Source organism: Takifugu flavidus, chromosome 10, assembly GCF_003711565.1.
Source record: "Takifugu flavidus isolate HTHZ2018 chromosome 10, ASM371156v2, whole genome shotgun sequence".
Classification (NCBI taxonomy): domain Eukaryota; kingdom Metazoa; phylum Chordata; class Actinopteri; order Tetraodontiformes; family Tetraodontidae; genus Takifugu; species Takifugu flavidus.
This window is the reverse complement of record NC_079529.1, coordinates 13,780,509-13,806,704: the sequence shown is the minus strand read 5'-3', so window position 1 is coordinate 13,806,704 and position 26,196 is coordinate 13,780,509. Positions and strand designations below refer to the sequence as shown.

At 45.0% G+C, this 26,196-nt stretch overlaps 1 protein-coding gene across 2 annotated transcripts in view; it reads right to left on the bottom strand.

Moving 5' to 3' along the window:
• Positions 1-26,196, bottom strand: part of grik3 (glutamate ionotropic receptor kainate type subunit 3) — a 70,581-nt gene that overhangs the window by 13,561 nt on the left and 30,824 nt on the right. For both annotated transcript variants that reach the window (XM_057045176.1, XM_057045177.1), the window contains exons 2-11: positions 18,757-18,930; positions 18,415-18,672; positions 18,130-18,311; positions 15,065-15,118; positions 12,771-12,941; positions 11,154-11,297; positions 9,421-9,528; positions 7,307-7,420; positions 4,562-4,765; positions 132-355 (exon numbers count right to left, since the gene is read on the bottom strand). In XM_057045176.1, coding sequence (XP_056901156.1) covers positions 132-355; positions 4,562-4,765; positions 7,307-7,420; positions 9,421-9,528; positions 11,154-11,297; positions 12,771-12,941; positions 15,065-15,118; positions 18,130-18,311; positions 18,415-18,672; positions 18,757-18,930 — 1,633 coding nt within the window. The remainder of the gene's footprint in view (positions 1-131; positions 356-4,561; positions 4,766-7,306; positions 7,421-9,420; positions 9,529-11,153; positions 11,298-12,770; positions 12,942-15,064; positions 15,119-18,129; positions 18,312-18,414; positions 18,673-18,756; positions 18,931-26,196) is intronic.

The following is a 26,196-nucleotide window of genomic DNA, read 5'->3' as shown; positions in this document are numbered from 1 at the left end:
GCTTGAGGTTGTTTTTATTTTTTTATTATTATTTTGCTTCCCTCCCCCTTAAGAATGGTGCCATTGGTGTAAATGACCGTGGAGCCAAAGGGTGCTTGTATAACGACGGGGCGGAAAGGGAAATAACTTACCTGGCGATGACGAACAGGACGCAGCTCACTCCCAGGTAGGCCAGCAGGATGTAGACCCAGATGTCAGGAGTCATGGGGTTCAGGAAGGAGAAGAAGCCGTTTTTGGTGGCATTGGGTTTGCGGTACAGGATGCTGATGCCGGTGTTCATGAAGGGTTTGGTGAAGTCGATGGCCTTTTCCCGCATGTAGGTGATGGTGAGAGGAGCCACTGCCAAGTCTGCTCTCTGGGAAAACAAAACAAAACACAGATATGATGGAACAAGACTTTTACAGGGAGTGAATGATGTCATATGTTATTGTTTATTGTTGGCATAAATACTGAAATTAATAAGAAAACAAAAAACTAGTGATATTATGTGTCTAAACTATCGATATGGCTAATGGCACTCACAAAGTTAGCAACAAATCGACCCATGGTGCTAATTAAAAGAGGAAATAGCAAACTGAAACAATAAACCAGGTTTGACGGTTGCAACGCTGATACGCCGAGCGCGGTGACAGATGCAAAAAGTAGAAATTTGAAATTTATTTCACTGTCAGTAGTTGAGAAAGCATGACGCTAATGTAAAGGCCCTCTGTTGCTGTGCATGCTGGGAATGTCCCAGTGTGTGTCTGATGAAAGCCCCCTTGATTCAGGATTATACCAGAAAAAACATCCGGAGCCAATAAATCGTTTAAAAGGGAAAAAAGACAGAGAGCAGGGCCATGACATGGACTACTCACTCATTTAAAAGGAAGAAAAACCAAAAACACTAATATCAAGAAAGAGTAATAAGCACTTTTTAGCTCAAATCACTGACAGGTACCCAGTGGACAGTTTAGGCTAATGGACAGGGACATTGTCCGACACGTCCACCAACCAGTAAGAAGACATAAGTCAAACCAATGACGTTCTTCAAGAGAGAGAAGAAAGATTTCTATATTAGCTTTAGAGTATGCTGGCCTGGGGGCTGCTAACTGATTCCATGCACATCGTCCCACACAGCTGACATGTCCTGTTAGCTATAGCATCCACTAGCAGAAACGTGAAACCTAACAAAATGGGGTAGATTAGTCTGACATTCTCTAAGGTTACTAGAATGAACTGTGGGAACTGACAATTCTATGCTGGAGATAAAGATCTATACATTGCGGTCAGTTATTACCACATACATCCACAAGACAGCACATCCAGAAGGTTAACATTTATTCCTGCGGCCCCCACAGCCCAACTCCCCTGAACACAGGCTGGACAGGAGGTTAATGAAAGCAGCAGCTGGTTCATGCTTGGATAGCTTTTTTCCTCCTTTCTTGCTAGCATATAATGAAATGCAGCAGGGTATCTTTACAGCTACAAGGCTGTTTTTCCTACTTAAAATCAGATCTCATGTTTTTGACATTATAAGGAGTCGGTAAAACTAATGATTGGAATCAAATGTTTTTAAAAATACAGAAAATCTCAATAAGCTGCAAAGAGACGGAGCTCCATGAAGCAGCCGGGGCGCGGTCCCTTTTGAATCGCCTCGTATCACAACCTTTCCCTGTTTCTCGCTTTTGTGTTTTTCCGTCTCTTCGGTCACGCGGGAACACCCGCCCGGGCCGTAAACAAAGGTCGGCGCGAGGTCGTTCCAGCAAGGTGTCCCCCGAGGAGACGGCAGGGTGAAGAACCCTGCGGTGCCTCTGCCGCCCCCCCTAAACTCCTCAAATTTCTACTTCCCAGACGCTCCCTCTGTTCTCTGCTGCCAACTGCAGCTTTGAACCAGCCTGCCACTCAGCCGGAAGATCAAGCAGCTTGTGATTGCAGACGCCTCCACGGTGGGCTAATATACATGCAGCATGTCCTTGTTCTGCAGGCTGCTTTGCTACAGGAACTGGGCACAGGCGAGATTACCTGATAGTGCCCACTGTGTGCCACATGCTTCCCTGTTATCTGGGTGTGCAGATGGCGAGCTTTGTGGCGTTCCCGCTGCAGACGGCCTCACCTGACGACAGCCTGTCAGGCTCCGAGAAGAGAATCCACTGGGCGAACATCAGAAGACGCCGTCTTTATTTACCAACGCCAGCTTCTGTTCCTCCACGTCTATTTACAGGGAGCAATGTTGCAAACTGGGGTCGTGCTAAAACTTTAAATTCTATAATAGCCGCGTGTTGCGGCTCGGACGTTTAGGCCAGATGCCAGAAGGATGTTGTGGGAGTGACTTCTGTGGCACTCGTAAACAACAACAGCTCATTGGCCCGATAAACAAGGGCCTTAACGTGAAGCTTCTGGAACATGATTAGAACATTGTGGATTCACGGCGTGTTGAGCCCGTGACTGCGATTTCCTCAAGAGGTCTCTGACAGGCAAGACGGGCATGTTTGCTGTTGAGGCACTTGACCTCTCGGCCTTGAAGCTGTGGGTCAGCCGCCCTCCCCTCCTCCCCGCCCGTCACGTCGCATCAAAATCAAACTTGTCGACTCTCTTACAGTCACACATCTTCCAAAAAAAAACTTGAAATTGAAAAATCTTCAAATGATGCGATCCAAATTAGAATATAGGTGTATTTAGCTGGAAATGTACAGTAGAAGAAGAACCCTCCAGTATAGAAATGATGTGGGTTGGCTTCAGCAGAGAGCAAACGTTCATCACCGCGACACAAGCAATGATGTGCTAAACATGCTATTATCATTTACAGCGATAACCTATTGAGAGCTAATCGAGTATTTCAGCCATGTTTAGCACCTTCCCAGCGGAGCCCCGTGGCACCGTCGTGAACTTTGAACACTCCACAAACGGCTGCACTCGTCAGTGCTGGAGTGTCTCCTTCATTAGGGGGGTGCATTGGTGTTTATCTAACACTATACAAGTCAGATATATACACCTCGCTCTGTTTATGCATAATTTCTCCATGCGAGATGATTAAAGGGTTGTCTTATCTGTTAATATACCAATGAGTTATTGTGTTCTGGAACGGTAACTCATGGTTGCCGCATTAGAAACAAATAAACGGCCAACAAACGTCAGACTAATGTACTAAAAATGAGCCCAGATTCTCAACTGACAATTTCCTATTTTGATTACATCAAAAATCTCAGCTAGGATCGAATAATCTCGAACTAGCACCTTTCCAGTGCTTCCTGATTTGAAAACCTGAGGTGTGACTGCTTTTATTAAACACTTCCAGATGGTCTTTACATACAGATGTTGCAGAAATCGCGTCGTGTATAGGAAAACCTATGGACAAAAACAGTTGGAGGCTAACCGGACGGCTCTGGTTAGAGGATGAAATTCCCTGTTCAGTAGTGGGCGAGGGTGCGCCTGGGTTAAATTCACCAGATTCTACATCTTTGAAATGTAAACCTACAGCCTCCTTTAAAACAACCTTTTATTTAATCCCCGTGATTGATAAACAGACCGGGGCCGCCCGGAAGGAAGGCCCCCGGTGCTGCCGCTTCGCCGCAGAGTCACGCGGCTCCACTCGCTGCCAGCATTCCCCGCCTTAAGTAATCCATTTGTTCCCCTCAAGGTAATTGTCATTAACGCCGATCTTCCAGAAAAGCCTGGATGGAGGAATAAATGGCTGCATTGGCGGCTCACCTCTTCCGACCCTTTCAGCACCCAGCCGCCGACTCCTGCCGCACTGTTCTCTGCACCAAATGCCACTTAAGCTATTACAAGTTTGCAGCTGAGTACAGTGCTGACCCAGAAGGGCTAAGGACAAAGACAGAGTCCAGACAGGGACACTTAGGAAATGCCAAGAGGGAATTGCCACAATCTTCTCAATGCGAGGCGTTTCCGCGGACGCCGGGGCTCCGAGTGGGACGCGGACAGCTGCGATCGCTCACCGCAGAGATGGCGACCGGAGCGTCTCCGCGTCCGGCCTGATCTATCTCGCCGCAGGAAGCGGTTTGTCTCCCCGAACGGCGTCGGCTCGCTTGTAACTTTTGGGCAACCTTGACATAATTGTGCCATAAATGTAACTGACAGCTTTGCAGGCTCCTCCTGACTCGTGCTCAATCATCACTATGTGGCTGTCTGCTCAGCGGACGCCCTGTTCCCGTACCGTCTTCTTCTTCTTCTTCTTCTTGTTTAAATGAGATGTATAGCTGCGTCGCTTCATTCTTGACACACCAAAGGCAACCTTTGGTTGTATGGATTTTTTTTAAATTATTTTGCAAGTTTAACCGTGCCTGTAACATGTCAAAGTGCCACAATATTCTAAAAAAGATGACATTGCATGGGAACATCCCCACGCTGGTTTCATGGCTGGGAGCAGCAGTCTCTTCATTCCCCATCTGTTGCCTGTCATATGTTAAACTAAGCTAACAGGCTGTTGGCATCTGCTACACATGGAATCATATTTATGGCAGGAAATGAGAACGCGTGGATCATTTCTGAGAAAACTACCGCGCAGTAAAGATTGAATAAAGCACCCGAACACTGACCGAACCGTAATCAACCGATAACTTACGTGTTCTATGAGTTCCCTGATGATGCCGTTCCACTGGCCCTTCTCGTCCTGGGAGCCATATTTCCCATCAGGCACCAGGCGGATTTCGTAGGTGAAGCCCAGGATGCCGGCCAGCTCTTTGAGCAAGTCGATGCAAAACCCCTCAAAACGGTCGTTCCCGACCAGCGCCTTGTCAGACTTCTTAAGCATGACGTATGGCTCCTCCTGCACGGACCCAAACGATCAAAAGGAGACCAATGGTGAGGTCAGCTGCTTCAATTTGTTTCAGCACAAGCAGCTAATTGGAGCAAAGCGACTCGAGCCGATGACTCGCCGTTGCGTTAAACTGACATTGACAGCAGAGTGAGCCCGGCGAGCGGATACGGGAACGTGCTAAAGTGTGAACGAAGGCGGAGGCCTTTCCTTACATCGATGTATTAACGAGAGGAGACCTGAGGGCGCAGAAGCCAGGCGCGGCGAGTAAAGGGGCGGGGAAGGGCAAATGTGGCCAGGCTTTTGGTAACACGCAGGAAGAAAGACTGTTCAGACAATCAATCTTCCTTCCCGTGGTCCTCCATCACACACACACACACACACACACACACACACACACACACACACACACACTGGGCTTTGACCTATACAGGCGAGCCTCTGGTCTGATGTTTTTATGGTCAGGCAGCCGACACTTTTGATTACCCTGTAATATCCCGGCTGGCTGCTCATGATTTGACTTGCTCAGGAAACCCGTCCACGATGTGGTCTCAGCCAGTTGACACCGACCTGGGAGACGAGGCGACGGCTACGACGCCCGTCGAGACGGCGGCGAAGGCAAAGCTTTCCTTTATTTACCTCCCGCGTCCACGTCCCTGTGAAACCGACTCCCGCGCCGCATTTTAAAGCCCCGTCGGTCCATTTAGGCTGGGCTGTAATGCAATTTATTGCCTCCAATAGCAAGTTGTATAATTTACAAATGCGGTAATTGATTCTCCAGCGAAGGTGACCTCTTCTTGTCTGTGGTTTATTCAGTCAACTCCAGCGTGTGTGGCGCTAAGTAAATAGATGGGAATAAAGGCAGCCGCAGCAATATTTATGCCTTCAGACGGGAGTTTTGCTCAGGGAGGGGGGATGAAGAGTAGATGAGGCTGGAGGTGGCTCTGACATTGCGTTAAATGCTGCTGGAATGTGGGCGGAGGCACCAAAAAGTCTGAAAAAACCCTGCTTAATAGCGAGAAAACTCCGTTTCTGACGGGCTCTGAAATAAATAACACAATACGAACGCTCGGCGACAATGCATTTAGGGGCTGAGCGCACAAATAGCCACAAACTTTGCACAAGTTGTCCAATTAAGTTGATCAAAAAGTTTGCACGTTATGGGAAAAGTCATTACCATCTGTTTCTAGCCTTTCTTGCTATTCCCCAAGGTTTGCTCTCAAATCCGTTTTGGGCTTTTTTTTTTTTCCTTTCCCACCATTTCAGACCTCAGAGTCTCAGCAGGGAGGGGGGTGCAGAAGAGACAGAGGAGGGAGGTGGGCTCTCACAGCCACATCATAAGCAATGGAGTGCAAACAATTAATGGAAGAGGGAAAACACATTAAGCGGCCTAATCTCTTTGACAAAGTTATCACTGTAAGGCTGTCAGATGTCTTAGTCACGCGTCACTGCGATCGGCTCCATGCGCTATCACATGATGCTGATAGCTGACTGTTATTAAATTTGAAACTTTAAAAAAAGTAAATTACTTTAAAGAGATGACATCAACTAGAGGTTTTGCAAGTATTCCAGGAATCCAGCGACATTTGGAATGACTTAAAAATTGAAGAAAAGGGTAAAAAAAAAAAAAGATCTGGATGAACAACACGTCGTTGGCGCCCCGATCACGTCCCGACGTAGCATCCAGTCCACACGTCCTTTATGTCCATAATAATTAACATAGGGCACTTCTGATGGACATTAATTATGCATTTCCTTGACCTCCCTTGTCACAAATACAATTTTGCTGTCAAATACAAGCATAATGATAGTGTTTATCGCGGTACGATATCTATTCAGGGAAATTTGGATGTGGAAATACTCACACCGGCACTTCAGTTTAACCCCTGTAAAGAAATCACAGCACTGTGGGAGCAGAAAACTGATATGACAACTGTTTTTTTCCTCCTGTTTGCTATTTGCATGTCAAAATGATCCCTCTGGATATGCCATTGCTGCTTCTGAATGGGTTGGAGTTATCCCGTCTGAACTTAGCAACTTAACAACCACTCTATCAGGTAAATAGTTTTATACTCGACGATGACGATCCGATTGATCAGTTTCAGAAGCAAACACAAACAGGAAGTTGAGTGTGAGGAACATTGTAATCAGTTTCAGTTGTGTTTATGCAGGGCGATCTCGCACTAATGAACAAAAGAATAGGAACCTCAGACATTAGCCTTTACGCTAATGTGGAAGCTCCACACAGCGAGAGAAATACATTAGCGAGTTAGCCTGAAGCGTTGTGAATGCCGCACGTCACATTACCAACGATCTGACTGTTTCATTCCTTACATTTGTGCTCTGGTGTTTATGTGGGACAGACTCTAAAACGGACCCCATTGTTATTAAATCTCAATATAATTGATTGGTTATATGGTACATGCTAACTTAATGCTGTTCGCTACACCCAGAGGTGTGGATGCAGGGGCAGCTGTACTGTCGCTGCACATCTTCAGTCGCAGTGGATGTAAAAGGAACAATAAATGCCGTTTAGCTGCACAGCGGACCTACCAGGATGGTGGAGATGACGAGGGATCGGTTAGCCAAAGAATCAGTGATGTTCATCCCTTTCCGCTTTGGCGCCTCGGTGATGTTGAGACCTCCAGATGCACTCCATTTCCCCACCTGAGGAAGATAAAACCCAAATGTTCCCACGTGTGCCAGGAGGTTCTGCCCTACCTCTGATGGGGAAGCTAGTGCCACAGGAGATGACGATGAAGCTCTGGGATAATGAGCTGCTCAACAATGTTCGCGCCATCAGAACATTAAATTTAAGCAAACAGATGTTTTCCTATCCTCCAGATTTTCCATGAACTCTTTTTCACACCACAAGCCAGCAAGGCCAGATGCAATCTGGAGGATCTATTTGAGTTTCCTGCAGTGAAAATGCACATAAACCAACTTCCGACGCTCGAATCAAAGAAACCGAACGCGCCGACGCCCAAAGTAAACACAAATTATCTAAAATTCTACATCATATTCTCCTCAAACACATATTCCATGTAATTATTTCCCAAACAACAAAAGAACAATTCAAATCTGCAATTACTGCCAACAGGCTACAGCTGATACGAATGCAGCTTGAGGTTGGGAGGTGGATTCTATTGTGAAAGTACGTCTGCTCTGCTGTCTCATTGTGATACACCAGGAGATTTGAACAAATAAATACATGCACAGAGCCCTCAGGCAAAGAAGGAAAAAAAAACAGGAGGGGAAGAGAAAAAAGAGGGAACTCTGGAACATATCATTAGCACAAATCGTCCTGTGGCTGACGGTAATGATCTGTGTTTGCCTGTGGAGCGCTCCACCAAAATCCTCCTCGCAGCCCTCTTGCTTTCTTCATTACAGCAGGGAAAGCTTCTAATATTCGCAGGGGTTGGTGTGCTCGAGGTGGACCCTTTAAAACTCATACCACCCTCGCACAAAGGCATGAGAAACTACTCCTCGTGTCCTCCTGGCTTAATCCAGAGATAGGCAAAGACTCTTATTGGAAAAGCACATTAGTTACACCTTGTCACACAACTAAAGAGGATTCCAGCGGAGAGATTTAAAATATCGGCGCGTGCTTGCAGCTCTAAAAACTCTTTTCAATCAGACCTTTTCACAATTGCATCAACTCGTTGAACATCCAAAGCAATAACCTTCATCCTTAAGGTGTTTTCCTCCCGCAACAGTGAGCATTGCATGTAGCTTAGCCTCCCAAGTGTGCCGACCTTGAGTGAAATCGGCACTTCCAACGGCCTTCTAATAATTACAGCAGGGCTACAACTTGGGCTAATATTCAATTACGCAGGATTAGTTGAGGAAAGTCTCCATCTTAACATTCTCAAACTGTTAAAGCCGATTCCACGGATATACGAGAAAAAAGGGGCAATAATAAAGGCATAAAAAATAACCCCTCCAACAATCCGGATCAGCGCTAACACGCTCGGGCATGTAGGATTTGTCAGCAACGACGGCGCGCTAATGTGGCATCAAATACTTTCGCAAGATGAGCGTGCTTGAAATTAATTGATCACATGCAGAACGAAATGGCGGTGAAAGGAAGAGGGCAAGGCATTTCAAAGGGCTCTATTTTTGAACAGAAGGGTTACGAGCTGAAAAGCCCCGGCTATTATACAGTAGAGCGTCAAGCCTTTAGGGAGTACTTGAGGAAGTCATAATGGGACTTATCCATATTTGATGTATTCATAATGTATGAAAGCCCGCTGGTAAGAGAAAAGCTGTAATAGCCCAGGGGCTACGTTGCCATGTAGTACAATAAAGTAAGTTCTACATTACCAACCTTTTCCTTCTCTCTTCTGTTTTTCTCGTTCTAGTGAAACATGTTTATACAGCTCATTACCACCAAACCGCATTTTGGGCATCACCTCAAATTATCATTACAAGAGGCTGCAATTAACGTCCTAATGTGTACCCTAATCCAATTTGCTTTATGATCCACTAACTTATGCTTATGCTTAAACAGCCAATTTGCTTCCTTGTTAGGAGGTAAATGATACTGTCAGATCTGCGTTATCCATTCCGAATAAAGAGGACGAATCGTAAACTTAATCCCTGAGTTCTGTTTGCCGTTAAGGCGGGCGTGCGTTTGTTGATGGGAGCGAGGCGGCAGACGAGGTCACCTTCTCCAGGCCGTCCTCCTTCAGACTGATGATGTCCAGGTCGAAGTCCGTGCGCAGGCCGGTGGTCTTGTTGAACGAGAGCCTCCCCGTCAGCCCGTCCCAGTGTGACTGAAAGACAAGGCAGGCCGCAAACGCCCAAGCACCTTTAGTCGCTCCGGTTTTATTGATATCGCACACGATACAATCGCAGAGTGGACTGGCTTTTAACAGGAGGAAACCTTGAGCCAGGCTCAACGAGAGTTACACTCAAAATAAGTCCACTGGATGTATATTCACAGTCTGAACAAGTGAAACATTTTTTTAATTGTACATCTCCCTTCGTGGCCTCGTCGACCTAAATTCAGGGGTTTTATTTTGGAGGTGTGCGTCATACCAGCTTCCTCTAACCTTTGTCCCTAAATCCGTGGCTCTGTCACCCCACCAGCGTCCAGTCCTGCCAGAATTTCGTTGGGAGCCGGAGGAAGCGTCAAGGACAAATTTGCGGTGCTCTCCTTCTTCCAAGCAACCCTCCCCCACCACCAACACCCCCCCCCCCCCCCCCCCCCCCCCCCACCTGCCTCATCCCACCTGGCCCCAGGGGGCAGACGTAGCGACATAAACGCCTCCAATGCGTCACATCCAAAAGGCCGATTTGACCTTCGCAACATGTCGGACGCCCTCCAACGTAAATGAAGTGTGTTTTTTTAAATTCTCTCTTTAGATTTTTTAACATTTTAGTTTTTACTCTCAGAAAAATTTAATTGAATCAATAAAACATCTAAAAGAACCAACAGAGGAGCTTTTGAAGTGTTTATCTACTAATGCTACAATACAGTCCTGCTACATTTTGCCTCTCACATGCTGTAATATGCTGAATTATTACATATATCTCGTATGCTGCCCTTCCTCCTGATCATCTGTAATCATTTATTCTGAATAGATGGGGAGGATTCTGCCTTTATAAATTTGAATGGTAAATCAGAAAATTGAAGCACTTCTGCAAATTAAGCTGAGGTGAAAACTAGATTCCTGACAGGTGGTTGAACACCAGCAGCACGAACAAGAAATATTATATCAAGAAATTTCGCTCCAGTTTTGTAATTCCAGCCAACCTGGTGAGCAGATTCTCCACAGCATTTATGGTGATTTAGTAGAGAAGCCGAATACTTTCACTCCAATTATCTTTTTCACCGTTTATATTCAAAACACGTATGATTTGAATTACACTTGAGCTCTTTTCTAATAAATTACACAGGCGCAGCCTCACTGACCCCTCACATCCCACGTGGCTGGATCGCCATTAAAACCATTTGGAAATGATGTCCAGGACCTCCGTCAGCGCGCCACTGGGCTATCTTTCTCATTTATCAAGATCTCAGAAGTTAAAGAATCTGCATCGCTCATCTGTCTGAACCGCCGAGCTCTTTGAAGCCACAGTTACAATAACTAATTAATTTCTTTTAGAACTTTCCTTAACGTAGCTGATAAAAATCAGAGTAACTTCTGCCAGATTCTGCTTCAGACTCAAACTTAGCTTCTTTTCTACCAGAGTCCATTATTATTATACATATGGGCTCTGTCTGGAAACACAGAGACGTTTAGGCGCGTCTATCATGGGGAGTTGGATTTCTGCGTGGAAGTGATTGATTTCTTGGGTAAATCTGTTCTCCCAGATGATGTCACGGCCCACTCTCCGACAACGTCCTGTAGATTATCAATACATGAAGTCCCGCAGGAAAATGTTCTCCCGTCACCTCTTTGATGAAGCTCATGAAGCGTCCTCCAAACCTCCAGGGTTTGTGGCGGTGACACTGCAGCGAGTTCACGGTCATCTGCGGAGCGTGCTGGTAGGACACGGACACAATGTGGACGGCGTCGTAGGTCAGAGCTGCATCTGTCTGGAATAAGGGGTGAACGTTACTTCAGCTGATGCCTGGAAGGAGACGGACGCGACACCAGCTTCAAAGTGAGACGTGCGTCGAGCCTCAGGACCTGTTTTAAGGCCAGCCCTCGAGACCTGCTCATCTTCTGTGGGAACGGTTGCTTTTAAGTCAGTAAGAAGAGGATCAGATTTTTTTGGAGCGCTGAGAACTCAATAAAAGCTCCTGTCTTACGTTTATTTTGTTGAATTGGCTTTGCACTCGGTATCTGGGCTGCCCACAGCGCCGCGGAAACCAGGTGACACCGAGGCGTAGATCAGCAAGAGTCTCGGTAAAATACATCCATCTGTTGCGGCACATTCTTGCTGAGACTATCTTTGTCCCTTTAATCCCAGAGAGGCTGTCGTCCTGCTCATATTTGGACCGTATGGACCCATGGACTGAGCCAGCATCTCTGTCCCAGAAGCACCGAGACCGCTCTGTATTATCCATTATAGACAATCCATTGCAGGCAGATTGTTGCTAAGGGTGACCGGCCCATTTGAGGGTAATTGGGGCAGAAGGGCTAAATAAGTGTTCTCCAGGCTGTCACTGTATATCTGCAGGATTAATGCAGAGGAGCAGTGAGGATTTGTGCCATTCCTGCCAGTGTCTGATCCAGATATGGGCCAATCCCCTGTATTCACAGCTGAAGGGAGCTTGGCTTTACTCTTATACCTGCTATTGAAACGTCTCAAATATCTAACTGCAAAAGCGATCGGGGTTTTGTCCTCGACCGAGGAGCTTCTCAATAGCGACGCCAGAAGAAAACATGGCAACAATCCTTGACAACACGTGTGAAGAGGCTGGACCCATTCTCACTGCACTTTGAGGAGCCCTTCCAGATGCAGCTTTGCCACTCATCTCTTAGAGGAGCTGAAGAAGAACCTCTGTTAGCACCCTGAAGGCGGTTTAGGTTTCAAATATACATAAAGCACCACCCGAGCGAGTCTTCAGGGGGAAAAAAAGACGAATTGGCATTTTTTTCTACGTTAACTCATTAGAGTCAAACTTCAGTCGGCGAAAGTGTCTGCAGAAATATTCAGAAAACAAAACAAAATTCAGCTGAATTTTGTTCTAAAATGCCGGCAGAGGGGATCTCGTACACAAGATCACACGAGGATTTAAGATCCTTCTCGTGTTCGGGATCTTTTGTCTTATTTTACAGAATGGTCATCGTAATTCATCACGTATCTCCGGCCACTGATCAAAGTTCAAAACACGCTATAATGGCAATAACGATGATGCAGAAGGAGATAAACGCTTTAGCGATCGGCTGTGGTTAAAAAGTGTTGACAAAGAAGTTATTTTCTGTATTCTTGGGCAATATGAATTTTTGTTATTCATTCTATGGAAACTCAGCAGCTGGAGCTTCACTGTCCAGGCTAAAGCATGTTAAAGAGAGAGAAGTCATTGAGTTGATACATATGAGGAGAATTTCACTGCCCATACCGTCATGATGCCCTCCAGCAGGCCCGAGTCCGGTTTAGGTGGGATCTGCCTCTCCATTGACCATTTCTCCACTATAGATGCGACCTGGGGATTTTCCACATTGAGGATGCGGAAGCCGGTCATGTTGACGCCACAGAAACGATACGGCTCCAGGTCGATGGCCATCAGGTCCTGTTGGGTCACAACAGCAATCAGAGAGTGTGTCAGCACTGAGGGGTCCTGGATGGTTCCTCCTCACGGTTGAGGAGAACAACGCAGGAACTGATTAAAGAGATGCTAAACTGAGATTAAAGCGGGTAAACGGAAGAAACCACCCAATAGATTTCAAACCCAGGAGCATAAAATCTGAGACTATCTACATAACCATCAAATCCTGCCCAGATGAGAGGCGGTGTGTGTATTTCCTCATCATTTGGAGGTGTTTTAATTGTTTGTAGCTGAGAACATTAAAACACACACACACACACACACTGTTGGATCATGTTAATAATTCAGCCAGTGGAGCTTCTAAGCAAAAGGAAAAAAAAAAAGCTTTTCGCTTTCAGCTGCTGTAATTTCTGGGGCAGCGATTGCAGCTGAAGTGTGAAGTCACATGTTGACACATGCCGTGTCGGAATGGCCAGGGGGCTTGGAAAATACATTTGGATGAACATAGATATTTCATTAGCACCCTGTGGGGTTAGTTCTGGGGAAAGGAACGCATGTAAGACACTGAAGAACATTCGCCGCCAGTCACTGAATTTTCTTCTCCTTTTTTCTCTCTCTCTTTTTTTATCTTTCACACTTGAACACTCCGCAGTGCTCTCTCATGGATGGAGATGAAAGGAAGTCAATGCAGCTCTATGACATTCAAAATTGCAATAAAAAGTAAATCAGGTTAGTCTTTCTTTCTCCAGCTTCTGAAGCTAAGAAAACAGAATAACTGAAGTAGTTTCCAAAGTGAGGGGGGGGAGAACAAATCTTTTGTAACGCCCCCGATTTCTACTGGAAACTTTCGTCGAAATGCAACTTTTTTCCGACAGTGCCTTTATTTTTTCGCAGCAACATCGTGCAACCAATCGTCCCCTGTACGTTCACGACTGCACGTTGAGGCCATTGAGATGGGAAAAATCTCGACTTTACGATCCCAGAGACGGCTGCGGATGGGAGCGGTGACAGACTCATTTCAAAGGACAAGGAGGTTATTACCCCATACTGTCTGCTGTTGCTTTTCATGCTCTAAAAAGTCAGCATTGACTCACCTCGGAAGATAAAACACCAGACATCTACAGATCCCATCGAGAAGAAATTGTTGCACCGCGTATAATGTGCAAATATTCATTACTCAAGGCCCCGAGCGTGATTGTGTGAATGTTCCTTCTGTCAATGCGACAGAATTTTGTCGCTTTTCGCTGACGATAGATTTTGATTCTAGGGAGAAACGATGGACATTAAACCTAAAATGCTGCAGAAAATCAAGAATCGTATTGGTGGATAATAGAAAAGGCGGAGGGAAAAGACTTGAAGGTGTTGCTTTCCGAGCGTTGGACAGGTTCTGTTGTTGTCACACTGTCAAACGTGAGATATGACACGCGTCCCAGCCGGACCGCAGTGTCAAGTCACATCATCGTAGCAGAGTGGGCGAGAGCGTGTGAAAGAGAGAAAATAAGAGCGAGTGAAAGGAGCAACACGGATCATGCTGGTATTCATTCCCATTCAGTCTCTCCGTCGCCGCTGCGGCGGGAAGCGGCCGAGGCTCCCTGCTGGCTCTGCTTGTAATAGTCAGACGAGATCATTTCATCAGAGTGGTGGTGGAAAATGGTCGAGATGGGGGGGGGGGATCAAGCCAGGAGTTCACGCTGAACCTCTGTGAGGCAGGAGCAGCTTACGCTTTCACAAGGTTGCAATTTAAAGGAAATTAAAATCACATTCGTTGAATTGCTAACATATGTCAAACACATGGATATTTTCACTCATTTAACAAAGATCGATCTTCTGAAGAGTCTAAATGTGATGACATAAATTAAATATTCAAAAATGTAAAAAAAAAAAAGACATTCTTTGAATTTAAAAAACGCCGGTGGTGGCATATATGTCCTCACCTGAAAGGCTTCGCTTGACTTGAATATAAAGCAAGGCGTTTACCATACAGCACACTGAAAACTCCATTATGCCTCCAGCTTGTCAAAGAAAATTGATATTATGGACTGGAGCCAAGCCCCACCGGCAATTAGGTGCAATTCATCAAATACGTAAGCGGTAGGGAGATGAGAACGAATGAGATTCCATTTGCATTAACAAGCGAGGTACATTACCAGAGTGGTGAAGATGTAGTGGTAATACTCTGTCATCATCCCCATGGTCTGGGCCTGGAGGGATGCGGAGGCAGAAGAAAGGAAAGGAAAACATGAATGAACAGACGGACCGGGGCAAAAAAAAGCCCTTTGTACTTTACAGCATTTTGGAAAGAACGGGAAGAAAGAGATCCGCACAAAAACCTTCTAATGAGCTTATATTGACTTGAAGATGCTCACGAGATACTCGTTTTGACATAAACGGCTGCCCACAGTTCCAAGACACAAACAGGCCATGGGGGAGGGGAGCTTCCATCAAAGGAGCGCGGTAATCTTAGCCTGCTATTCAAGGCTCCATCACCACCACTTGTTTGGCTCGGGCTACGTTAAAAGCACCATATTCTCCTGGCAGTTGTGCTTCCCATTTAATTGCACCATCTGTCGTGGAAGAAATGTCAAGGTTATGTAAATAAGACCGTGCGCATACTTGGAGGCACATTCATCTCCGCGTCTCTTGACATCGAGTCAAACGCACGACAGTGAAATGTTGTGTCACCCTCCTCCTCATTGTTAGCGGGAGCCGTCGTTACTCTGAGATGTTCTTCCCTTTTTTTTCGCTGGTTGAACATCCACCATGATTCAAGTCTCAGTCGCTCTTCTTAAAAACACTCGATGGAGCCTTCACAGGATGCTCGTTACCCAACGCCCAGATCTGCCCCCGAAACATCCGTCAAGTCGCAGATTTCTCAAGTTTCCACTCGCAGCTTCGCGAAGGAGCCTTTCTGCGTCTAAACGACCTAACGTTAAAGGGTTTTCTGGCAGGTAAGGTTTGCTGCAGCTGCCTGCCCAAAATATTCTACAGCTGACATTTAAGAAAAATGGTTTTCGATGAAGTGGAATAAAGTAGGCAGGGAGGTAGAAATGTCATATTGTTGATAAGTAGAGCTTTATTTCTTTAGATTTTTGGATTGTTCGTCAGTTGTTTACTTCTCTGACCACAGTGTTGGTGTTCGGGGTTGTTTTTAATCTGTTAATATCCACGTTCTGACAAGTTGGTCCTACAGGGGAAGACTTTGGTGCGTTTTTGCCCCAAAACCATCTCGGTCTCTCAAGAGGATGCTGATTCCTTGGTGTGAGACGTGCAGGCTAGCCCAAAGCAGAAATGTGTCACCTCAGATCTCAGTGACTCGGTGGCATGCCTTATTTAAATATCTCGGGAGACGATGCCGCGTTCAGTAAACATGTTAACGGGGGCTGACCAACAGCTTTGAAGGCGTGCAGAACTTCAACAAGTTCTCTCTGCGTCTTGCTCAGCATTAGTTGTTTATTTCAATGTTCATTGAGTTTCTTTGCTGTATGTGAACTACAACCAAACTTGATATCATGCACTTTGACGTAACCTTAATACATTTGCAAATAATGTTTACTGATTTTTCCCCAATCTGATTGAATTGGGTGATATATTGTTGCTCGCTTTAGCATAATTTACGCAATAATCCAACGCCAAAAACACAAACAAAACAGCAAAGAACACAAAGAGAAACATCTCTTGTCTCTTAAGCTAGTTCAGCCCCAGAATAGTTTATATATGGGCATTAAACATCTGATTTGCCCTCCTCCAGTAGACTGTAGTAAAACGTGCACTCAAACTACAAAGAGAGGAACAACTTTATCAAAATGAACTGTTCATGACATTTTGAAGGCCCAATTGAATGATTTTAAACAATCTATGAGAAATCCAACTAAATAAACAGGCATGTTTATTATATTGACAGGGGTCCACCCCCATGTACAAGAATGATGGCCTGGGAGAGGCAATCAGACGTGAACGTGACCTCCATCATTCATCGGGGTCAGTCAGCAGCTATGTCATAATCTTCCGATTTATTAGTTGGTTTTGAGGGATAGAAACAAACTCGTATCCTTATTTCCACAACAACGAGCCTCTGGATTAGGAATACTGGCAGTTGTAAAATACACAGCTTTTCCAACACTCTCAGAAAAGGCTGGGATTTTGCGGGGAGTATTTATTTCTTGTAATCTATATTTTCGCAGGCTGGTGTCAAAACCCCAGTTTCCATCCACTTGGATCCAGAGGAGTCCTTTATAATGTTCTGCAGCCAGAGGTCAAGATTCCTCCTCCTGTCTCCTGATGGCTGATCAAGTCTGGCAGGTGGAGTTAGCGTTGTGGCGGATTTGATTTGTTCAACAATCATAAGAGGATTGCTGATATTAGATGTCTAAGGTCCCTTCCTAATTCTACCCCTTAGCCCAGGTTTTGCACGTTCATGATAAGCAAAGGGGCGTCACAATCCTCCATAACGGGAAGGGGAAGGGGAGGGCTACATGGCGCTCGAAAGGAAGACAGCCGACAACCTCACATGAAACAAAAGGGTAGAGGAATTTTCCCCCATATAGTACATGGTGGCAGAGAGTAGACAAAAAGAGGATGGAGGCAAATGCAAATAAGCATGATTATAGGCTTTCGTAACGACACTAATATTGTCATCAGGTAATAAAGCATTAGCAATGTAAATGTCGAGCTATGTTTGCCAAAATCGCTCGTTTTAACGATATAACACATCCATAGCTAATAATAGCTACAACAATGCCAATCCAGTGCAAAAGGCGGACACTACACTATTGGTTTGTATTCCATGACTGCCTTGTTGTGAACAGGCGCAGGAATGACACGAGAACCATGGCAACCATCGCTATTGACGACGCCGTGTTGACTGTTGGTTTGTGACATGTAGGCAGCTAGCGGCGACATTGGATGATGTAGTAGTAGTCAAGTGGTGTTCCATTTCTTAGGGTAATGTTTTCCCCCTTTCCCCTTGCCAGTTTGTATTGAAGGAACAAGGGTAGACAAAGAGGAAGGGCGATGGGGTAGAATTGGGATTCAGCCAAAGTTTTAGCCCAAGTTTGGAGCCGAGTTTAAACCAACAGCAGCTCTTGTGTTATCCACCACAGCAGTGTTTCCAACCACAGCTAATGAGACTCAGTGCTACCTCTGCAGTGACTATTCGCAGCAGCCTGTCATAATAATTTCATTTAGGATTTAACTTTCTGTATGACTGACTGACCTGTTTGAGAATCTGTGCAGCCATATGGTGGCTACAGTCGAAAATGATCCGGAACTCCCGACTCCGCTTCATTTCTTTAAGAAGAGGCCTGGTGTCCTGCGTGTCAAGAGGAAGCTGACGGATCTTTAGCCTGATGTTGTATCTCGAAGGGGCCATTATCAGCTCCTGCAGTCTTATGAGACCTGAGGAGGGAAAACAGCACTAATGAAGGCAGCGGCAGCGAGGAAGCAGAACATTTCTCTCTAAATGAGACAATGGTGAGACTTTCATTTGAAACATAATCACCTGTGCTGTCATCGTATACAACCGTGGCTGTTTTCCATTTCAGAAACTGCACCAGGTCCAGGATGGCATAGCTTAATGAAGAATAATCCGGGTATAAATTGGCATAAAAGCTGTCCCTATTATCCATGGGGTGATGTTTCCACCGGACCTGGACGTGCGGCACCTCCAGGGCATTGCAGATCGACTGCACGGCATTAGAAGATGAACTGTGCGAGGGCCCGAATATTGCAACCACACCTAAAGACAGCTGGTCACAAGCTGAAGAGGAACGAAACACAAATAGTTTGGAATTTTGTGGTTCTGACTGAACGGAATCTCGTCAACAGGCAACAGGCCACTCACCCTTTCTAGATGCCTCAAAGCTGTCGTAGATGTTAATCCTCTGTATGTCGTATGTTAGTGTGGTGTTTGGCAACAAAGTCCTGTTTCTGTTAATGTTGTTAACGGCAAATTTAAAGGCGAGTTCCTCGGCGCTAACAAGTGAAACAGGTCCGTCCGTCTGCTCGAAGATGCCACCTGAAAAACAAAGACAGAACGTTTGGGTCTCAAATCTCAAAAAGACTGTGCAAACTATTGGCACAGGTCAAAGTGGGAATAAATGAAGACAAATACAGAGAGACATTTGCACTTAGAGCAGCGAGGGGAGCAGGGCCCAGCTTTATATTTGCTCTGCACAGAGAGGAACACAGAGCAACGCTCTCCACTTTCACTGAAACCGAGAAAAAAAACCAATATTAGCGCTAAAGTCCAAAGCTTGAAGGGATTTAGAAGGTGTGTGTGTGTGTGTGTGTGTGTGTGTGTGTGTGTGCTTGCATGTGCCTTCCTGTCTGGTTCATCAGGGCAGCAGAAAATCTCAGGTTCCTGACTTTTATCAAGATGCACTTATATTTTCACCGAATTACCACAACCCCAAACAAAACTTTATTTTCTTTGGATGAGTCCAAGAAACTCCAAAACTTCCAAAACATGTCTGTAAGTGCATCAATGTACCAAAGTCTCGGGGCTAAAGATCACTCGAAACATCTTGGTCGGAGAGTGATATTCCCACAATTCATTGCATCTAACTGCATCTAACCTGTCCTTTACAAACCAGTAAGGAACGCACAGGTCCGGCTCAGGGGTAGTACTCATTGGGCCTTGGTCAGGGGCACTCCAGCCCGTAACTGGCCTAGGATGCGTACTGGCAACCCTCCTTTCCTTTGAGTCATGAAAACACAAATGGCAGCATGTTGCGCAACCCTTCGAATGCAGATAATTCTGACTTTTATTGAAGAGTATATTCAAGCCGCCTCGTGCCAAACCAGTTATTTTGAAAAGCCGCGCAACGTCTTTGCTAATATTTCACTGTCATGTTCTCAGTGTCTAATATTAAACTAGCCTAAATGCTTCTATTTGTGAGTAATTGGTAAAGTAACAACTGTACATGTACTGTCAAATGTGAAACAACAAAGCCCGTCCGCGGTGAAGCCGGAGCCTTTAAGGAGACAGCTTAGACAGCTTTTTACAAGATGCCTGTCGCAATCAGCTTATGGAGACGATCTCCTCTGCCACCACCTCCGTCATATTTCAATAACAAAGCACCATGTCCCTGCCATTTTCCCTCAATTTAGCAAAAAGGGCCCCATCATCAAAAGAAGCCAAAGTCTTTCATCTTTAACTTTTACGAGCCGTCTTTGAGGTTGAGAGAGCCTAATACCAACTGCTTATCACGCATCAAAACACATCCAAACACTGAATCATGGTAACAGATACGTCCTCAAAGATGCTCACGCTTATAAAGGTTACGGACCGAAGAGTGTGGCAGTAATGAGTTCCCATAATTCCCGCAAATTTTGAGTTTTCTTTGATGTAATGAATGCACCTCAAACAAAGCCCCCGGATCTGTGAAAGAAAGAAGAATGCAATATATGTTAGAATGTGGTGTGTTTGGAGGCGCACGGTTGCCCAACATTAACAGGGTTCTGGCTTTCTGTCTCCCCCTTGGTGCCCTTCTGATGGGTTCGATGTTGACCCCATGTGTGTTTAACTTTGTAGGGTTGTGTGGGTTCATTAAAAAAAAAAAGGAAAACAACCTTCAGTTCTCATTAGAGTAACGTCAGCTCCAAAGTGGATAAAAATGTGAGTCCAAATTTTGAAAAAAGGAAACAAACAGATACTAATTACAAGCTGTTGCTGTAGACAAAGTGGCAATTCAGCAACCAAGACCCTTTTTACTATTTATGACTCCAAAATTCTCCCCGGACTGGCTGGCTTGAAAGCGTCACAATAAAATAAATGAATCCTTCCATTTCACGAGGAAATCTCATTAGAGTACATTAGGTAATTGCTGGAGTATATAGTAATTTGACTGTTAAGAGGATAAAACGGGTATTGCTCAGAAGCACTTTAAGATATTTAATAAACGGGGAACACCGGCTCCTTGCGAGGGAAAATCCAGTGGATAATTCTCTGGACGGTTTGACTATCCTGCTACAAGCACAGTATCAAGGTTTAATGCACAGGAGCTGGAGAGGCTCTGTTTAAAAATGGATGAGTAGTAGCTCAAAATTTACTCTAATGATGCACAGATTGGAATATTGCAGCAGATATGTGCACAAATTGGAAGGATTTCATCTTTTTTTTCTGAGAATGTCACTGAATGGGCTTAAAATGAACATGCCTCTAACGGAACGCAGCACAAAGGGCTTTAATTAATCTACAAGGTCCTTTGACAACACATAAATCAGGCACTAATTGCAGCAGTTTTCATAATTTTGGTCTTTAAGGACCATTTTGGATCAGCCCTGATTTAAACTCAAATCGCAGAACGTGAAAAGCAGATGGTCCAATTTTAACTTCACAATTGCAGAAATCAGACCACCACATTATGGGAATGTAAATAACCAGGATGCTTCCCCGTCCTATAGCTCCAGTTCTAACAGAACTATCACGCTGGGTTTAAGATGTGCACGTTCTCAGCAACATTATTGAGCATTCACACTGACACAAGCATATGTCGGAGTGAGCTCAAACAACATTAAATATTGATATTTATTAATTATCACCACAAATTTACCATCAAGGAATCCAGGAGGATTCTTTTTGAAGATCTAAACAACATCTACTGTATGCTTAAGTGAGCTGTGGTGATTTTCTCCCTCAAACACATCCATTTACTGCAGGATATCGCAGTGCCTGAAGGATTTCACATCGGGCCCCAAATGTCCTTACAAATATCAGTTTGCTAGCGCGCATGTTGTGTTCCCACCATAACATGGGCAAACACACAAGGCTAAGCTGTTAATGTGCGCCGGAGTGCCTGTGAGGCGGCTTCATTAGCCACGTTGGACTCATCGGGGTTTCCACTGGAAGCATTTATTCTAAAATTCTGCCCCATGTCAGGCTTGACAGAGGTGAATCCCACAGTCATGATAAAGGTCAGCTGGATATATTCCATGTTTGTGTTTTGATTTCTTCGGTCCTGCCCCACATTTTAGTTTCCACCGCTGCTCCAAATGAACACAGAATTACTGAGAGTGAGGCGAGGCTATTTCTATTTTATTCATGACTGGAAAAACAAAAGAAATCAACATGATAAGGTTGCCCTTGTGGAAACCTGAAATTTGAGCACCAGGCAGGCGAGATCAGTGCCTTTTCTGCTCCTTTGAGCTAACCAAGAAGCTCACCTTGCTTCCAGCTCTGAGCAGCATCACAACACTGATTTTTTGTTAATTACATTATTTCACGTCTGCATTTTAGCTAACTAAAGATTCGTTACCTGCGAAATGTGATGCAGGCTTTTTTTTTCTTCAATTGTGTCAGGCCAGGCTTGTTAATGCAACCCCCCAATAAAACCCCAAACAATGAATCCATCTGATTTTGCTGTTGTTACATGCATGCTGGCCCACTGCAGGTCAGAGTTCTCGTCTGTTGCACTGGTCAGATTGCCGGTCTTGCTGTGAATGGTTCCTTCTCTCCCAGGATGTGCAACAGTGCCCAGTTTTACAATGAACAAGGACAATGAGCAGCACAGAGCACATACCCGCAGCCACCAGCACTCACAAATGCAGCCAATTTCTAGAAGAATATGTTCCTCCATAATTATGTACAACACATCACTTGGGACAAACTGTTACACAACACTGAGACCAGTGATTAAAGCGGCCGATACAGCATTTTCTGCCAAAAGTATAAAATATACTTGTGTGTGTGTGTGTGTGTGTGGGGGGGGGGGGGGAATCCGTTTAATCAACGACAACATTCACAGGAGGAAATTAACAATGCTGCTTTATTGGGGGAGTCTGGCAGCAAGTTGCCTCATTAGTTACTGAAGTCACCTCAAATCAGTCAATGAAAAGAAGAATACACTGAGCTGCTGTACGGGGAGGCTTCTCCCCCATGATTCCAATCCATCCATCCATCCATCCATCCATCCATCCATCTATCTATCTATCTATCTATCTATCTATCTATCTATCTATCTATCTATCTATCTATCTATCTATCTATCTATCTATCTATCTATCCATCCATCATCCATCCATCCATCCATCCATCCATCCATCCATCCATCCATCATCTATCTATCTATCTATCTATCTATCTATCTATCTATCTATCTATCTTCTATCTATCTATCTATCCATCCATCCATCCTCCATCCATCCATCCATCCATCCATCCATCCATAATCTATCTATCTATCTATCTATCTATCTATCTATCTATCTATCTATCTATCTATCTATCCATCCATCCATCCATCCATCCATCCATCCATCCATCCATCCATCCATCCATCCATCCATCCTTCCATCCATCCATCCATCCATCCATCCATCCATCCATCTATCCATCCATCCATCATTCCATCCATCCATCCATCCATCCATCCATCCATCCATCCATCCATCCATCCATCCTTCCATCCATCCATCCATCCAGCCAGCCAGCCAGCCAGCAGGTGTTGGCGTGTTGTGATGTGATCTATAGCAGAGAGCTGTACAACAGCGATTTAAGCATCCCTCTATTAAAGCTCGACCAGTAACATTAAGAACATTTCTTCTTCTGCTTTTCTCACCTTGGGGAATAAAACAGCCAGCATTTATTCATAGTTTTCATCCTGGACGACTGTACGATACATAACCTTCCTGTCACTCTCTCTCTCTCTCTCTCTCACACACACACACACACACACACACACACAGACACAGACTCTTCCACTGGAATTTGAGCTTCCATTTGTCATTTAGATGTATCCATTGTTCTCTTAATGATGTATTTAAATTACTAGTTGTAGCAGCAATAAGGCAGCAAAGAATTGCTTCCTCAAATGCTCTGCCTCATAGCAATCCATTATGCAAAATATGTTTATATTTCATACTATGACAGATTCCTCATATCGCACTTTTCTCTAAAATAGAACAGAGCGGTGACCATGAGTGTGTGTTGCTTACAGCAACGTCCACATTCGAGGTGGAAAACTGCAGCCCAAACACTTTATATTGCATATTTACATGAACAGGGTTTCCACGAGAATAACGATAAAAAATTCAGCGGATGAACAAGGGGGGATCATCAGCATCGCGATTACAGTTTATATCACGAAATCAAACAATGACGAGTTTTCACTTTCAAAGTGTGTGCAAAGCTTTTACAGTGCTTAATACATTATCATATAAATTGAATTTTGGTGTCTAATGTTTGATTCCATTATGAGAGAGGCTGTTTTAATTATGTTACATTGCCCGATCGTTCAGCGTCCACGTTGAATCTCCAGCCGGCTCCATCGCGGCCGAGAGGCATCCGTATTTATATGATGCGATTAGTAGCACTCATGCGGCCCTATAATGTTGTGATATCGCCTCTGTCAGAGGACTGTCAGGTAACAACGCATTTGTAAAATCTAATTTTATGCTCAAGTAGTTCTGCTGCCGCAATTTATCGCAGCTATCGCTCGCCCTCTCGCCTGCTCGCGTTGCCGCGCTCCTTCTCCAGTCTCCACCCTCTCTTCCCAGCTTAGTGAGGTGTTTTGATCTCATTATCATTCCCAAACATTCACACCGGATAATCTTTCAGGGCGGGAGCCTGTGCTCTGCACCGTGCAGGGCACCGCGGTCATGATTAGGGCTGTTGGGGCGTGCTTGCAATGAAAATACCCTTTTTTAAAATTTCCTCCCCACAGAAGCAGAAATAATGATACAGGCTTCTCAAGAATCCTGCAAAAACTGTGTCAGGGTGATTCTTTTGTAGCAGGAAACTGCCTCGTACTGTAATTGTGGGACAACCCAGCACGAACAATGAATTGATTAGGCGAGCTGAGCAGCGGGACTCGAATTCACAAAGAAAATTTTTAAAAAAACCTATCCAGTAATGTCACAATCCACCGAGACCCTCCATTAGACAATCACGTTAAACAATGCACGCTACACGCTGCCACCTTCTCCTGTTGGTGGCCCATTGTTGCCGGGGAGGTAGAAAAACCTCCCCGTGCCAAATCCTCACCTCGCCGCCAGTTCAATCAGAGGCTGCGCCAGGAAAACAGGGCGGAAGACAATGGTGACTGATGCCAAGCGGAAGGTGGCTGTGAGCACTGGCGGGCTACCTGCGCCCATCACGTTGCTCGTGCCATCTATCTCCTTCACCTGCTGCCACCTTTCATTGTCCACACGTGGTGGCAGAAAACGGGCGCTCTTGCAGCCCTGGCATCACGCTGCAGCGGCAAAGTGGGACGTGAGCGTGGCCAGCAGCGGGAAAAGAACCGCTAGATTTTGCATAAACAAAAAGGTCTTTGCCGTTGTGCTGTCGCGCGTTTCTGTGTGGGTTTAGGAAGCACAGGAAGTAATTGCCCCTAAACTTAATCACTGGTTTGGCCACCATTGTCAGCAACTACCGCATTTTCCGGACTATAAGTCGCACTTTTTTTCATAGTTTGTCAGGGGGTGCGACTTGTACTCCAGAACGACTTATGCGTGAAATAAAGACATTATTACAGAATTTCACATGTTCGTTATTTTCACACTGACAACCACAAGAGGGTGCTCTAGGCTTGTGTACATGTACCGGAGGAACGAGTTCCTTTAGCGACGCAGAAGATGAAGCGGTGCTTTGTCTATGGAGTGAGACTTGACTGTTTGGTAAACTTGCTCGGATGTTCTTTATGCTATAGTTATCTGAATAACTGTTAATATGTTACGTTAACAAAGCAGACACGTACTCAATTTGTTGTGGGCCATGTAGCTGAATTTGTTACGTTAGCATACCGTAGCCCTATTCAGCCTGTTGCTAATCCATTATTACTTTAAATTGCCTTTCAAGATTAAATGTCTGTTCTTGGTCTCGGATTTTATCAAATAAATGTTCCCCCAAAATGCGACTTATAGTCCAGTGTGACTTATATATCTATTTTTCTTCTTTATTATGCATTTTTTGCCTGGTGCAACTTAAACTCCAGAGCGACATATAGTCCAGAAAATACGGTAGTACAATCAGGCATTCACGATAACTGCTAACAGATCGAACAGTGGACGAGCTCCTACATTTAGAGGTCTTTAGGTGGGTATTAAATCTTTGTCTGTTAAATTATAAACAGCTTTTATAGCAAACCGTCCAGGTCCTGAGGCAGCAAGGCATCTCCACGCCATCGCTCTGCCACCACCATGATAGTCTGATGCTCTTTTGAGGAAGCTACCCTTTCACAGCTAATGTGACGCCCATCTTCCAAAGATTCCACTATTGTCTCATCAGTCAACAGAGTATTTTTCTCAGATCTTCTGGAAGATTCTGTGTATGAGAAAAGCTGTG